The 17,690-nt window shown below is 38.1% G+C and overlaps 1 protein-coding gene across 1 annotated transcript; it reads left to right on the top strand.

The window, feature by feature from the left end:
• The first annotated feature begins 6,008 nt into the window (after positions 1-6,008).
• On the top strand, positions 6,009-17,033 carry LOC131937070 (uncharacterized). The gene is made up of 2 exons (XM_059294255.1): positions 6,009-6,099; positions 14,878-17,033. Exons 1-2 carry the CDS (start codon positions 6,032-6,034, stop codon positions 16,301-16,303), a joined length of 1,494 nt encoding a protein of 497 aa, XP_059150238.1. The 5' UTR covers positions 6,009-6,031; the 3' UTR covers positions 16,304-17,033.
• Positions 17,034-17,690: the final 657 nt, after the last annotated feature.

The following is a 17,690-nucleotide window of genomic DNA, read 5'->3' as shown; positions in this document are numbered from 1 at the left end:
ATAAAAAGCAATGGTTTATGAATGTGTCTTTTTGTCCTTGCCTGAAAATAAGCCGGTAACAAATGAATCCAGTACATTTCATTTAGAAAACAGTTGAGCACCTATTTCATATACTCCTCCCACACAGTTCTACAACATACACATCTCCCACACATCTTCTCCCACACATTCCTCCCACACACAGTTCTACAACACACACTTCTACAACATACACATCTCCCACACATCTTCTCCCACACATACTTCTCCCAGACATTCCTCCCACACACATTCCTCCCACACACTTCTACAACATACACATCTCCCACACATCTTCTCCCACACATACTTCTCCCAGACACACTTCTACCACATATATTCTACACCACACACTTATCCCCCCACACATTTTTCCACACACACATCATCCACATCTTCCTCTACCACATACACTTCTCCCAAACAAGCTTATACCCAACACAATTATCCCACACATACTTATCCCCCACACGGTTTTCCCACTCATACCTCTACCGCTTATTCTTCTTCCACACATACATCACTATAAATACTTTGACCATGCACACATCTCCAAAACTTCTACCACATATAGGCCTAATTCTCTCACACATACATGAAAATAAATGTTAATACTTAATTTGCTAGTTATTAGCTTTCATGATATAATTCACTATAATTTAGCCGCCATTGTTAATTTAGTTAAAGGTTTTTCGTTTGTATAATTTTTGAGTTAGCGTTGGGGGTAGTGCATGAGTGAGAGGGGTGAATAGGGCGGGGGGGGGGGTGAATGTAGTTTGTATCTTATCCCGATCCTGCCTATTCAATCCTCGTTCGTTGAATTGTGCCAATCCAGTTTGTACCTGATTGTGTACGTGTATGTAGTTGGTATCTTATCCCGATCCTGCCTATTCAATCCTCGTTCGTTGAATTGTGCCAATCCAGTTTGTACCTGATTGTGTACCTGATTGTGTACCTGATTGTGTACCTGATTGTGTACCTGATTGTGTACCTGATTGTGTACCTGATTGTGTACCTGATTGTGTACGTGTATGTCGTCTCAGTACTGACCAGTTCTTCTACCAGCTTGATTTCAAACATCTAAATACAATGGGCACACGTTGGCGCATGCCAACCAATGATTTAGCTAAACCAGGGCGCCCCTGAGGTACTGTAACCAGGGGCCGTACCCGGCGCCCCTGAGGTAGTGTAACCAGGGGCCGTACCCGGCGCCCCTGAGGTAGTGTAACCAGGGGCCGTACCCGGCGCCCCTGAGGTAGTGTAACCGACCGCGATGTCCATGATACATGGGCGGTCACCCAAGGGCATCTGGGCGGTAGCGTGGACAAACAAGCGTCATAACAGTGGACAAACAAGCGTCATAACAGTGGACAAACAAGCGCCATAACAGTGGACAAACAAGTGCCATAACAGTGGACAAACAAGCGTCATAACAGTGGACAAACAAGCGTCATAACATCGGACAAACAAGCGCCATAACAGTGGACAAACAAGCGCCATAACAGTGGACAAACAAGCGTCATAACAGTGGACAAACAAGCGTCATAACAGTGGACAAACAAGCGTCATAACAGTGGACAAACAAGCGTCATAACAGTGGACAAACAAGCGTCATAACGGTGGACAAACAAGCGTCATAACGGTGGACAAACAAGCACCATAACAGTGGACAAACAAGCGTCATAACAGTGGACAAACAAGCGTCATAACAGTGGACAAACAAGCGTCATAACATCGGACAAACAAGCACCATAACAGCTCCGATTCAACAAATACAGAGCCAGCTTTCTTTAACTCAGTTTAAAAAAATAATAGCACACGTATAATACACAAGTGAGTGTAATCATCGTAAAGTATTGCATCAGCCCGCAGCAACGCACGGGACGGGATCGCTAGTATACTCTAATACTCAGCTGAGCATGAGTCTGGCCAACCTATCGTTTTAAATGCTGAGGGCACAGGTCAACTATACTTCACCTGCCCCGTGTCCATGCAAGTCCCCATCGGCGACTGTATAATTCAAATCTACAATGAAAAGAATAATAAAAATGAAAAAAACACATTTAAAATGATGTGTCACGAACCCGTACCACCCGCATGGTAACTATTATAGCCAGCTGGACACATAAAATTAAGTGCTAATTTATTGGATTAATTTACTTATAATTTGTTTATAATAACGTTAAATTACGCGAATATTATTTATATTGAACCAGCCGTTCCAGCCAGACCCTGCCCTAGCCTCTGTGAAAAACTTATCTGTACAGGACAACGACTTGTGTGTTTATTAAGCATGGATGTTTGACAAAAAAACACTTAAACCCTAACTTTAAATTTAACACTGACCACAATCAAACAAAACCAAAACACAAACTCAAAAACAAATGTCCGCAGACGGAAAGATAGAAGTAAACAAAAAGAACATTTAGGAGCTGGCTTCTAAACTGTTATTGATTTTAAATAATAATTAGTAAACAGTACGTTCAATGTATAAAATATATAAAAGGCTGTATTTGAAAAATCCATGTTTAGGCTACAACATTGTACTTTATCAATCCATGCTAATTATATAAATGTGTTTTTTCCAACATAAAAACAAAATAATGAAAAGTATTTTTTTCTGTTGCAATGTATTTTTAAGGAAAGTATTTTTTTGTGTGATCTTGCAAGGAAAGTAATTGATACTAAAGAAACAAAGGGAAAAAAATAGTACACTTTTTTCAAACACAATTTAAATTTGTGTGAATTGCATTACATTTTCTTTGATTTTGCTGATTCCACGTAACGTAAATTAAAATGGATAGTTTGGAAAATGAAACTTATTTACAAAATAATCCAAATAATTTTTTAAAAAATCATTTATTTAGATAATAAACGCTTTAAAGCTATTATACTATGTCGATGAAGTCGAGTTTTTATACTACATGCTTCCCTTTGGTCCGTTCGCTACATACGCCAACATACAGAGACACAGTTGGAACTGAGTTGACCGACATCATAAAACAGAAGACCCTTTAAAATCTACTATGCACCCTTTTTCGAGAATGGCACAGTCTTTTACAAAGTGTATTCTTGTATTAATTTTATGCTGTTAGTAATGTCAAATTCCTTTACTTTATACATGGGTTTGTTATTTTTAACATTGTAATTGCATTAATTGATTGATGTTGCCAGTCACGGTTATTTTAGTAGTTGTTAGTATATATATACCACTATAAGAATGTAAAGCATTCAAATGTACATTACTAAGCGGATACTCTAGATATCTTATGTGAATATAGAAATTCCCCACAACAACTTCCTTCGCTCGGCTACCTATGTATCCTCCTCTTGTGTACGACTACTCCAGACAGACTTTGGACCTAATATTTAGGGAATACCCGAATAGCCGCGGCATCAACCTATCCCCACCCCTTTCAACCCATGCCGCTATGACCCCGTCCACCCCACCAATACAGTACAACATTCTGATAGAATGGCACGTTTTTGGTTGATTTTTGTTTTGGAATTGTATTATTGTATAAACTTTTTATTTTGTCATAGGGTGAGAGTACACACCATGTATTCTGTACTTTTTTTTCAACCAGCCTTTGTTTCCTTTGTGTACATAAGTTACATAAAAACAGAAAAAAAAGTGAAATTTTCCCCACACCAACCCCAACAGTTTCGATTCGTTTGTGTTCATTTTTCTTTTGTATTTACTATGTTTATTGTACACAATAGGATGCAATCCATTCAAACCAGCTTTGTTTTTTACTATTCCTCCATATGTTACACTTTTCCACCCATTTTTGTTGGCAAAAATGTTCCTAACCAGCCTCTGTCCGATTTTCGAACCAAAGAGCTTTAAATTCGATAAATCTTATGAAATCATTTACCTATTTCGCTATGTACTCACTATACTCTGTACATCAATGTAACTACCTTGTAAATATTCACCCAAATAGTTTAGGCCAGAAATAGTTTAGAAACTCATTATTGGTCTAGATCTAGAATCTAGATAGATCTATATCTACAATCTACGGCTAGATTAAGTCTAGTTTATCCGTAGCTCTATATATTGATAAATTCCTTGTATTCTCGAATTAGATTATCAGTGAATCTAAAAAGCAAAGATTTATATTAAAGGACTAAAATAGTTTAACAAAGATACTCAATTATTTATTGTGATTTTTAAAAGCATTTCATTTTTTTTTTAAACTATCATTTTTGGTTTGTTTGGTTAAGCCATATTGTTGTTTTTCTGTATAAGTTGACATTATTCCTCTACGTCACAAGGGGCGTCACCAGGGGCGGAACAACCCCCTTGAAAGCAGCCTCATCTTAGTTACCTCCCCTAAGTTTAAAATCGTTTCAAACTAAATTATCTGCCCCTAATAGCTGTCACTAAACCCGGCTCCACGATTGTAAACATTTAGCGTGAACCACAGCTCATCAGACCATGTAAGGGTGGGGTGGTAGGGAGCGCGCTTACAACTTGGTGTTTTCTAGCGTCTCCAAGAAGAGAATTATATATATATATAGATTATATTTAAAAATCAAATTTAAACGGTGCTTAAGATATAGGCTTTTGAGAAACAGGAAGTAGAGTAAGTACCACTTCCGTTTACTTAAAATCGTTAGAATCCGTTTACTTGAAATCATTACAATGGAACTACTAATTTGATATACTAGTTATATATTAAGTTTTGGTCACGGTTACAATACTTCCTCTATACTTTGTATATGATTGTAAAAAGCTAATTGGACTAACATAATTGCGCATGATGAAAAAAAAAAACATTACTGGCTTAGGGCTAGTGTTACGGTTAGTGTTTAGGTTAGGTTAGTGTTAGGATTAGAGTTAGGATAAGGGTTAATCATCACGTTTTCCAGATTGTGTCCAAGATAAAAGAGCAGATAAGGTTGTGGTCATTTGTTTCGATGACCTCAGCTGGTCAGCACTATATCCACTGGTCAGCACTATATCCACTGGTCAGCACTATATCCACTGGTCAGCACTATATCCACTGGTCAGCACTATATCCACTGGTCAGCACTATATCCACTGGTCAGCACTATATCCACTGGTCAGCACTATATCCAGCCGCAGAATTTTCCATAAAGTTAGTCTGAATCACAGCTGGACATCGTATACACTCTAGCCCTAGATTCAAACTTGAGGCTCTCGGGTTAGCAGTATCGAGCTCTACAATCCGACCAATCGATTAGAGTAAGGGTTTTGATTCCCGTTACGGTTCAGGTTTATGTTCTTGACCCGGTTAAAGTTCTTTATGCGGCTTTTAGTTCAATTTCCAGTTCCAGTTCCGAATAATTTTGTTCAATGTTACCGGATAAGCTACCGCCTCACACACACATTTTCGTTATGGATTCAAATTAGTTTCCTTTTTTTTTATTTCGGTTTCATTTTTTAAATATTTAGTACCGATTAAAAAGCATCATACACAAGGGACTAAGTGACATACAACATTCCTGATTTAACCGAACCAGTGTCGTACAAGGAACCCTTCGTCATTGATACTTGCTTGGTCTCTGAGGTGAATTCTGGCTATAATTACTTGATTAACGCACCCTCGTGGCTATTATACATCATGCACTGTGGCATCTGGTCCATAGTCTGGACAAAATCTCGCACCAACAACTATGATCCAAAAAATATAGCGCCCGATTTGTTTACATTTAAATAACTCAGTTTAAGAAAACATGGTTACATGATTTAAAATATACACGATTGATAACGCATTGATTAAATCGTGTTCAAATAGTGTGCCGGTCTTTTTTTCTGAGACCACAGGAAAGATCGGGGGAAACTTGTCTTTCTAATTCCACCTCTGGTTCAATATTTCATTGTTTTTAAACATATTTAAGTGTCATTTTCTAGACGCTGTAAATAAGAAATACCCCCAGAAAAGCCAGATATAAATAGAATAATAGGATTCTAGTTAAAAGTTATTTTAAACGCGCCTACTAGCAGCACTGTTGAACATGAATGGACCGTCATCAAGACTCAACAATGGCGCGTCTTTCTAAAGTGTTGTATATAGTAGTGGGAGTACTGCAACGCTTTTTTCCTTGGAAGCTGTAAGCCGTGCTATTATTGTCATACTTTTTCAAGTATCTTTATATTATTTTAGTTTTAAGAAGGACCTGTTGTGAGTAAGGTTTTAACTAAAGTCATCATAAATGATCTTGTATGTATGGTAATGGAGGCTGCAGTGAGTAGTCTTACAATGGTGTTTAAAATATTTTAAAATTCTGGTGCAATGTTAGGCCCCTATTAAAATAAATACTGTTATAAAAAATGTATTTTATATTTTAGTAATTTCAGTAACTAAACATAATTTTCAAATTATTAATTCGGTTTGTAAAACGGTTTGTTTATAGTCAAAGAAAATGGCCAAACTATGTCTTGAAGTTTAAGAAAAATTAATTTTATTTATAAATTGTATCGGCAATGGCTTAATGACATATTAACCAGAGCGTTTTTAATATAGTAGGGTTTGAGCATATTGATCACTGAGTTCCTGAAAAGCCAACAAACTAGACTTAGGGTTATACCTTAGGCTTGATGAAAATAAATAGAAACGCAAATACTCAAATACAAGTTACATAATACTAGCGTGCCCGTCCCTACGTGTTGTCGCGGGGATAGAAGAAAGTATGACGCAATACTTTAAGAGGGTTTCATCATTGCGTTACTAACCCTATATTCTTAGACGCGTGTCCTTGTTTTCTAAAACTAAGTAATTTAAATGTAAAGAATGCCCGCGCTTGGATCATATTTATCGGGGTATGGTACTGCCGCATGAGATCCTTTAGTCTACGTGACTCAGGGTATGGGTTACCTACACTACCCCATGAGATCCTTTAGTCTACGTGACTCAGGGTATGGGTTACCTACACTACCCCATGAGATCCTTGAGTCTACGTGACTGCCCAGGAGTCACGGACGCAGAGGGGCGCTCTCGGCAGCCCAGATCACACTATCGCAGGGGCGCCGCGTACCAGGGTGCCAAATAACACCCTGCCAGGTCGTCGTCGAATGTGCTTGATTCAATTAGGTGAATGTCTATACCTACTTACCTATCGCACTGTTTAGAACAAACGTAGGCGCCATTGCGCTCACGGGAACGCCTAGAGTGCCAAATTTAACACTGCCTGATTCGATATAATGCTGAATGTAGTAGTACTTCTTACCCCCTATGCAGGACAACCGATTAACAGATACCAAGTGCTCAGATAGACGCTCTGAAACAATGGGCGCCAAAACGTGTATTGACCAAAAATTGCACCCTCCTGGGCACTGCCCATAAGGAATTATGATTTTTTCCCGCAGAAACCTTCTCGAGAGTATTCTCATCAACTCCTTAAAGTTTCATGGTACTTGGATGAACCGTGTTGAATTGTAGTCGACTTTTATTTTTTTAGTGTTGTATAAAGAGAAAAATCGCTTCATCCGTGGGGCATCATTGCGAATTTGAAAAACAGTTTTCGCAGGAACCTCCCTAAGAGTATTCTTAACAACAACAAACGAAAAAAAACACATTTTCTATCAATGTCAGCAATAACGGTCAAACCCTACTCGTAAAACTAGGCGCCTTCATTAGATATTATATACCACGTGATGTAGACTAGAGCAGGGGGGGTCTCCAAACTACGGCCCGCGGGTCGGATGCAGCCCGCGGGTCGGATGCAGCCCGCGGGTCGGATGCAGCCCGCGAGGTCCTCTTATCTGGCCTGCGGAGATCTTTTTGTCCACGAGAAAAAATGTTTGTTTGCGGCAGCTGAGGAGCTTTGCCAAGAAAATTCAAAACAATCTGCCCACCGTGTTGCAGACATTGGTGAAAACATTGTGGCTCAAACAGTGAAAAATGCAAGTAAGTTTCGCTATTTTTCAATTGCAATGGACGAGTTGCTGGACAGCTGTTCCACCTCTGAACTGCTTGTGTTCATTAGAGGTGTGAATAAAGACATGAGAATAACTTAAGATCAGGCTCCCCTAGGTAACATGTATGGCAATGTCACGAGAGAGGATAAATTCAATGAATTTTTAAATAATTCTGGTTATAACTTGGAATGGACTAACCTCAGTTGCCTGACAATTGATGGAGGAAAGTACATGAGTGGCATACATAAAGACTTGCTTGGACAAGCGAATGAGAAAAACATTCTACAACCAATGTTCCTGCGCTGTATTATTCTCCAGAAATCTTTGTCTGCTAAATATATGGACATTATCAAAGTACTGAATCCTGTGGTGAAGATTGTGAATTTTATAAGGTCACATGGGCTCAACCATAGATAGTTCAGAGACATGCTGAAAGATACAAACACAGAATCGCAAGATTTACCATACTACACAGCAGTTAAATGGCTAAGTTGTGGGAAAGGTCTGAGCAGAGTATTTAAGTTAATAAACCGGGAGTGATCTCCCCTAAACTTTCTCGAATATTCTTATATAAAATAACAGGGGATGGGAACTCGGGCTATAGACATGATTTTTAATCCATTTTAAATACTTAAAGTTTTAAAAATAGAATAAAATCTCGTAGACAAATTAATTGCACACCAAGTGAACGCGAATAAAAAAAGCGCATAATAGTGCGCAATATTATTAGTACTTTTAAAATTTACATTAGTTTTTTGAGAAATCGGAAGTAGCGTAAATAAGTACTTCCGGTCAACGAAAAATTCTCAAAATTTGACAGAAGGTAGAGAATTAGATCTTTTACTTACATATCAAATTTCATTTATCTATCTGAAATAGTACTCAAGTTATAGGCTTTTGAAAAATTCAAAGTAGAAAAAGTACCACTTCCGGTTATCCGAAATCGCTCAAAAGTTGATACGGATCTACGATTTTGATAAAATACTTATATATGAAATTTCATCAACCTAGCTGTAACGGTACTCAAGTTATCGTGTTTACACACGGACACACACACACACAGACACACAGACATACGGACAGAATTGCAAAGCCCAGTTTTTCAGACTGGAATACGCATAAAACCTTTTAATTTTGATAAATCTGGATTGATAATTTTTGCCCGATTAAAATAAGTCCTCTATACTTCGGATGTGATGAAGGACTGAGGTGTAATACGGTGAAAATAGTTAAAATTTCAAGTGATTTTTGTGCACGATTACAATACTTTCTCTATACTTCGTATATACGAGAAAGTAAAAAAGGAAATAGGTGACTTCCTGGAAAGTAAAGGCAAGCCACAGCCATTCATGTCTGATGAAGAGTAGGTATAGGAAATGGCCTCTGCTGCAGAAATAGCTAGTTATTTAGTTTCTGGTCTATATACCCACATAAATAGGTTCAGATACAAACGTGTTATGTTTTGGAACAAGTACAGGCCAACAATTTGACGCACTTTCAGGAGTTCAATGTCTTCTTGGCTGAAGCAACAACTGAGTAATTTGTATGCGAGATCATCAAAGACACCCAGTTGCAGTTTCAGTAGCGGTTTTCTGACTTGGATTCAAAGGCAGAAGAAGTGAGACTGTTTCAAAACCCATTTGAAGCAAATGCGGGCAGTTGCCCAGATGAACTGCAGCTGGAGGTCATTGAATTGCAAGCAAATTACCTCCTTAGAGACAAGTTCAAACAAGAGGGGATGGGTTTATATAAGTTTTTCCCCAAAGGAAGACTTTCCAAAAATTAAAATTTTTGAATCAAATTACGTTTCAAATTTTGTAACAACATACCTGTGTGAACAAACATTTTCAAGACTGAAATACGTGAAGAACAATTTGAGAACAAACATGGACCTCTTGTGTGTTGTCGGCCCCCGACAGTGTTTCTTTCAGGCTTTTTTCTACGGTAGGGGGACACTTGAAATGTGTATATATTTCTTAACAAATGATGTGGCGTGGTGGTAGACGTTCTTCGGGAGTAGGGGTGGAGGGGGCTCCGCCACCCCGAAGAGAAGCATGGAAGGAACTGGCCCCCGAATTGATATTTGATAGTTAATGCGGCCCTCGGGCTGGAAAGTTTGCAGACCCTTGGACTAGAGCAGAGTTTCTTCCAGGGGCCTTGACACCCCCCCCCCCCCAAACCGTAGAAAAAAGTCTGGACTATAGTTGACTGGATTTTAAACCTAAAACACAATAGAATTAATTATCTCGACACCAGAATATAGTTCTAAATCTTACATCTTGAGTTAAATCATTTTTAGAATCAATTCTAATATACAAAAGTGTTTGATATCTTAAATCTACGACATATTTCTTGTAGATTTAAGATGTCAAGCAATTATAGATATTAGAATTCATTTTGATGTATATTTTAAATATGTACAAAAATACAAAATACATTATTATTTTATTGTAAATACATGATGGGGTGTCTATACATTAATGTAGTATTCATGCACAAATGTATGTCTGTATACTACTGGTGTATGTCTGTATACTACTGGTGTATGTGTGTATACTACTGGTGTATGTCTGTATACTACTGGTGTATGTCTGTATACTACTGGTGTATGTATGTATACTACTGGTGTATGTATGTATACTACTGGTGTATGTATGTATACTACTGGTGTATGTGTGTATACTACTGGTGTATGTCTGTATACTACTGGTGTATGTCTGTATACTACTGGTGTATGTCATACTACTGGTGTATGTCTGTATACTACTGGTGTATGTCTGTATACTACTGGTGTATGTCATACTACTGGTGTATGTCATACTACTGGTGTATGTATGTATACTACTGGTGTATGTCTGTATACTACTGGTGTATGTCTGTATACTACTGGTGTATGTCTGTATACTACTGGTGTATGTCATACTACTGGTGTATGTCTGTATACTACTGGTGTATGTCTGTATACTACTGGTGTATGTCATACTACTGGTGTATGTCTGTATACAACTGGTGTATGTATGTATACTACTGGTGTATGTCTGTATACTACTGGTGTATGTCTGTATACAACTGGTGTATGTCTGTATACTACTGGTGTATGTCATACTACTGGTGTATGTCATACTACTGGTGTATGTCTGTATACTACTGGTGTATGTCTGTATACTACTGGTGTATGTCTGTATACTACTGGTGTATGTCTGTATACTACTGGTGTATGTCTGTATACTACTGGTGTATGTGTGTATACTACTGGTGTATGTCTGTATACTACTGGTGTATGTCTGTATACTACTGGTGTATGTCTGTATACTACTGGTGTATGTCTGTATACTACTGGTGTATGTCTGTATACTACTGGTGTATGTCTGTATACTACTGGTGTATGTCTGTATACTACTGGTGTATGTCTGTATACTACTGGTGTATGTCTGTATACTACTGGTGTATGTCTGTATACTACTGGTGTATGTCTGTATACTACTGGTGTATGTCTGTATACTACTGGTGTATGTCATACTACTGGTGTATGTCTGTATACTACTGGTGTATGTCTGTATACTACTGGTGTATGTCATACTACTGGTGTATGTCATACTACTGGTGTATGTATGTATACTACTGGTGTATGTCTGTATACTACTGGTGTATGTCTGTATACTACTGGTGTATGTCTGTATACAACTGGTGTATGTCTGTATACTACTGGTGTATGTCTGTATACTACTGGTGTATGTCTGTATACAACTGGTGTATGTCTGTATACTACTGGTGTATGTCATACTACTGGTGTATGTCATACTACTGGTGTATGTCTGTATACTACTGGTGTATGTCTGTATACTACTGGTGTATGTCTGTATACTACTGGTGTATGTCTGTATACTACTGGTGTATGTCTGTATACTACTGGTGTATGTGTGTATACTACTGGTGTATGTCTGTATACTACTGGTGTATGTCTGTATACTACTGGTGTATGTCATACTACTGGTGTATGTCTGTATACTACTGGTGTATGTCTGTATACTACTGGTGTATGTCTGTATACTACTGGTGTATGTCTGTATACTACTGGTGTATGTCTGTATACAACTGGTGTATGTCTGTATACTACTGGTGTATGTCTGTATACTACTGGTGTATGTCTGTATACAACTGGTGTATGTCTGTATACTACTGGTGTATGTCATACTACTGGTGTATGTCATACTACTGGTGTATGTCTGTATACTACTGGTGTATGTCTGTATACTACTGGTGTATGTCTGTATACTACTGGTGTATGTCTGTATACTACTGGTGCATGTCATACTACTGGTGTATGTGTGTCATACTACTGGTGTATGTATGTATACTACTGGTGTATGTCTGTATACTACTGGTGTATGTCTGTATACTACTGGTGTATGTCTGTATACTACTGGTGTATGTCATACTACTGGTGTTTGTATGTCATACTACTTGTGTATGTATGTATACTACTGGTGTATGTCTGTATACAACTGGTGTATGTATGTATACTACTGGTGTATGTCTGTATACTACTGGTGTATGTCTGTATACTACTGGTGTATGTCTGTATACAACTGGTGTATGTCTGTATACTACTGGTGTATGTCTGTATACTACTGGTGTATGTCTGTATACTACTGGTGTATGTATGTATACTACTGGTGTATGTATGTATACTACTGGTGTATGTATGTATACTACTGGTGTATGTATGTATACTACTGGTGTATGTGTGTATACTACTGGTGTATGTCTGTATACTACTGGTGTATGTATGTATACTACTGGTGTATGTATGTATACTACTGGTGTATGTATGTATACTACTGGTGTATGTGTGTATACTACTGGTGTATGTCTGTATACTACTGGTGTATGTTTGTATACTACTGGTGTATGTCTGTATACTACTGGTGTATGTCACACTACTGGTGTATGTATGTATACTACTGGTGTATGTGTGTATACTACTGGTGTATGTCTGTATACTACTGGTGTATGTTTGTATACTACTGGTGTATGTCTGTATACTACTGTTATATGTCACACTACTGGTGCATGTATGTATACTACCGGTGTATGTCTTTATACTACTGGTGTATGTCTGTATACTACTAGTGTATGTTTGTATACTACTGGTGTATGTCTGTATACTACTGGTGTATGTCACACTACTGGTGTATGTATGTATACTACTAGTGTATGTCTTTATACTACCGGTGTATGTCTGTATACTACTAGTGTATGTTTGTATACTACTGGTCTATGTCTGTCTGTATAATACTGATGTATATCTGTATTCTACTGGTGTATGTCTATATACTACTAATGTATGTCTGTATACTACTGGTGTATGTCATACTACTGGTGTATGTCATACTACTGGTGTATGTCTGTATACTACTGGTGTATGTCTGTATACTACTGGTGTATGTCTGTATACTACTGGTGTATGTCTGTATACTACTGGTGTATGTCTGTATACTACTGGTGTATGTGTGTATACTACTGGTGTATGTCTGTATACTACTGGTGTATGTCTGTATACTACTGGTGTATGTCATACTACTGGTGTATGTCTGTATACTACTGGTGTATGTCTGTATACTACTGGTGTATGTCTGTATACTACTGGTGTATGTCTGTATACTACTGGTGTATGTCTGTATACAACTGGTGTATGTCTGTATACTACTGGTGTATGTCTGTATACTACTGGTGTATGTCTGTATACAACTGGTGTATGTCTGTATACTACTGGTGTATGTCATACTACTGGTGTATGTCATACTACTGGTGTATGTCTGTATACTACTGGTGTATGTCTGTATACTACTGGTGTATGTCTGTATACTACTGGTGTATGTCTGTATACTACTGGTGTATGTCATACTACTGGTGTATGTATGTCATACTACTGGTGTATGTATGTATACTACTGGTGTATGTCTGTATACTACTGGTGTATGTCTGTATACTACTGGTGTATGTCTGTATACTACTGGTGTATGTCATACTACTGGTGTATGTATGTCATACTACTGGTGTATGTATGTATACTACTGGTGTATGTCTGTATACAACTGGTGTATGTATGTATACTACTGGTGTATGTCTGTATACTACTGGTGTATGTCTGTATACTACTGGTGTATGTCTGTATACAACTGGTGTATGTCTGTATACTACTGGTGTATGTCTGTATACTACTGGTGTATGTCTGTATACTACTGGTGTATGTATGTATACTACTGGTGTATGTATGTATACTACTGGTGTATGTATGTATACTACTGGTGTATGTATGTATACTACTGGTGTATGTATGTATACTACTGGTGTATGTGTGTATACTACTGGTGTATGTCTGTATACTACTGGTGTATGTTTGTATACTACTGGTGTATGTCTGTATACTACTGGTGTATGTCACACTACTGGTGTATGTATGTATACTACTGGTGTATGTGTGTATACTACTGGTGTATGTCTGTATACTACTGGTGTATGTTTGTATACTACTGGTGTATGTCTGTATACTACTGGTGTATGTCACACTACTGGTGTATGTATGTATACTACTGGTGTATGTGTGTATACTACTGGTGTATGTCTGTATACTACTGTTATATGTCACACTACTGGTGCATGTATGTATACTACCGGTGTATGTCTTTATACTACTGGTGTATGTCTGTATTCTACTAGTGTATGTTTGTATACTACTGGTGTATGTCTGTATACTACTGGTGTATGTCTGTATACTACTGGTGTATGTGTGTATACTACTGGTCTATGTCTGTCTGTATAATACTGATGTATATCTGTATTCTACTGGTGTATGTCTATATACTACTAATGTATGTCTGTATACTACTGGTTAGTTTCTTTCGTATGTGACTGTAGCCAATAAATGTGATACTTTCTGTTCTAACCTGACCTTGATCTATTTTTAGAGCAATTCGTCGAGACAATTTTCCCACCGTCTTTCTTTTATTGGTCACCTTCCTATGTTTTGGCCTGTTGTTGCTGATGCCCAACTTTAACGTGCTCCCAGATCTACGTGTAACCGTGCTAACCACACAGCCCTCTGTCTCGGCATGCAAGCTGCCAGATCTAAGTGAAGTAGAGCTCCCTTACATCAAGCCAATGCCTCCAGCCTCGCCCGCTCGCTGTAGGAGTGAGTACAACGTCACCTACTCTATTGACGGCTCCTACAGACTCCATGTCACCTGGTACAGTCCCGAGTATGACGACAATGAAGAGTTCACTCCATATTGTAAATACCGGGAATTTAAGTTCGGTCTCAGACCTTCGGAATTTGCGTTCGGACCCTGGACGGAAATTGTCAAACAGTCGGCTCAACTGAACCAACAAAGCAAATACATTCATCTGATGTGTGTGCTAGATTTGTTCTTTAAAGTAGCGGACTTCTATATTCCCGTGTTACCAACTGACGCCAGCGAACCTGATCTAGCCACACAAGGGGACAACCAGTCATTTCCCGTCAATGTCCTATTGTTGGTATTGCGGGGTCTGTCCAGAGAGAACTTTATTTTAGATTTTAAATCTACGCATGGATTTTTACTGCATGAGTTGGGGAGTGTGGACTTGATGCATCATACCCAACTGAGTCATGTATATGTTGAAAACATTGGTCCAGTCTTGATGGGCAGAAGACCACAGGGTATCGTGTCCCCACAGGAAGTCATATGGAACTCGTTTCATCAAAACGGTTACTCTATTGTCTTAGCTGAAGATTCACATTTAAAAGGAGTTCTGCCCCAAATGTCCACTAGAGAATACTACACGTCATTTCCGCTGATGATGGCTATGAACTCTAAGAAGGACACTGGCACTAAAATATGTCTGGGTGGACATTTGGACTTGAACTTCCAGCTGACCTTTGCTAAAAGATTTTTTCACGCTTTCCCCAGGCAGCCTGTCTTTGCTTATATCTTATTGACCGAGATGAAATCTAAACTCAGTTTGGACAACGAACTCTACAGCTTTTTTCAGAGCATGAAAGATTCGGGTCATCTGGACAAGACACTGATCCTGACTATGTCTGATTCTACGGGCTACTTGACGAGAAGAAAGAAACCTGAGGCAGAAGCTTTGTCTCCCGCCATGTTTCTCACCTTACCTAAAGCACTGGAGGACAAGAGGTCAAACCTGACATGGAACAGCCACAAGATGACATCACATTACGATATCTACCTGACTCTTAAGGACGTTCTCCACACATTCCAGAATCCGAAAGCAAAGCCTCACGCTCAAAGTCTCACGCCGCCTCACGCTCACAGTCTCTTTGAGAAGATACCGACAACCCGCTCTTGTCAGATGGCACAGGTGCCCAAAAAGATGTGCATTTGCTTATAAGGACAAACATTGAACGATATGAATGAAATGGTGGACTCAGACAATTCCCTACTAATAGTAGCTACTTCTCTATTGTTGCATCTAGTCTATAGTAGCAGCTAGCTTATAGTAGCAACTTCTCTATTGTTGTATCTAGTCTATAGTAGCAACTAGCCTATAGTAGCAACTTCTCTATTGTTGTATATAGTCTATAGTAGCAACCAGCCCATAGTAGCAACTTCTCTATTGTTGCATCGAGTCTATAGTAGCAACTAGCCTATAGTAGCAAATTCTCTATTGTTGTATCTAGTCTATAGTAGCAACCAGCCCATAGTAGCAACTTCTCTATTGTTGCATCGAGTCTAAATTAGCAATTAGCCTATGGTAGTAACTAGTCTATAGTAGAAACAAGTCTATTTTAGCAAATCTCTATTTGAAAAAACGAAATTACATTCCAATACTTTTGACATTTATAAGTATTGCAAACAAGTTTGCTCTTGCTATACACCAGTCATGAGCGACTGACTAGATATGGAGTGTCATGCACAAAAACATAAATATCGCTGGCCTATAAGTTGAACAATATCTTGGATAAGTTGTAATACTTCTGTATTTAATGTTAACAATATCTTGGATAAGTTGTAATACTTCTGTATTTGAAATTGACAGTCTCTAAGATAAGTTATGATACTTCTACGTTATGATTTGTTTATTTACAGATTGTTGGTTTGATTATTTGAACATTAAATATTATTGGTTAGATCACAAGTCAGTCGCAAATATTATTTCTATTTTTGTTTCAGTCTCCGTCTAAATGTGTAGGGTTGGCTTGTGTTTCTAAATGTGTAGGGTTGGATTGTGTTTCTAAATGTGTAGGATTGGATTGTGTTTCTAAATGTGTAGGGTTGGATTGTGTTTCTAAATGTGTAGAGTTGGATTGTGTTTCTAAATGTGTAGAGTAGGATTGTATTTCTAAATGTGTAGGGTTGGCTTGTGTTTCTAAATGTGTAGGGTTGGATTGTGTTTCTAAATGTGTAGGGTTGGATTGTGTTATTAAATGTGTAGGGTTGGATTGTGTTTCTAAATGTGTAGGTTTGGATTGTGTTATTAAATGTGTAGGGTTTGATTGTGTTTCTTAATATGTAGGGTTGGATTGTGTTTCTAAATGTGTAGGGTTGGATTGTGTTTCTAAATGTGTAGAGTAGGATTGTATTTCTAAATGTGTAGGGTTGGATTGTGTTTCTAAATGTGTAGGGTTGGATTGTGTTTCTAAATGGGTAGGATTGGATTGTGTTTCTAAATTTGTAGAGTTGGAATGTGTCTGTAAATGTTTAGAGTGTTATTGTGTGTGTAAATGTGTAGGGTTGGATTTTGTTTGTAAATGTTTAGGGTTGGATTGTGTTTGTAA

The sequence above is a fragment of the Physella acuta genome, unplaced genomic scaffold, assembly GCF_028476545.2.
Source record: "Physella acuta isolate Inbredline_101_S28 unplaced genomic scaffold, ASM2847654v3 ptg000200l, whole genome shotgun sequence".
NCBI classification, from domain to species: Eukaryota; Metazoa; Mollusca; class Gastropoda; family Physidae; genus Physella; species Physella acuta.
Note: the sequence above shows the minus strand (reverse complement) of the source record. Positions and strands in the feature narration are given on the sequence as shown.

What these genes read in the sequence shown, in the direction of transcription:
- LOC131937070 (XM_059294255.1), top strand. Translation starts at nt 6,032, where the DNA reads ATGGCGCGTCTTTCTAAAGTGTTGTATATAGTAGTGGGAGTACTGCAA. An exon ending in CGCTTTTTTCCTTGGAAGCT is followed by an intron (nt 6,100 to 14,877) that starts GTAAGCCGTGCT and finishes ATCTATTTTTAG; the next exon opens with AGCAATTCGTCGAGACAATT.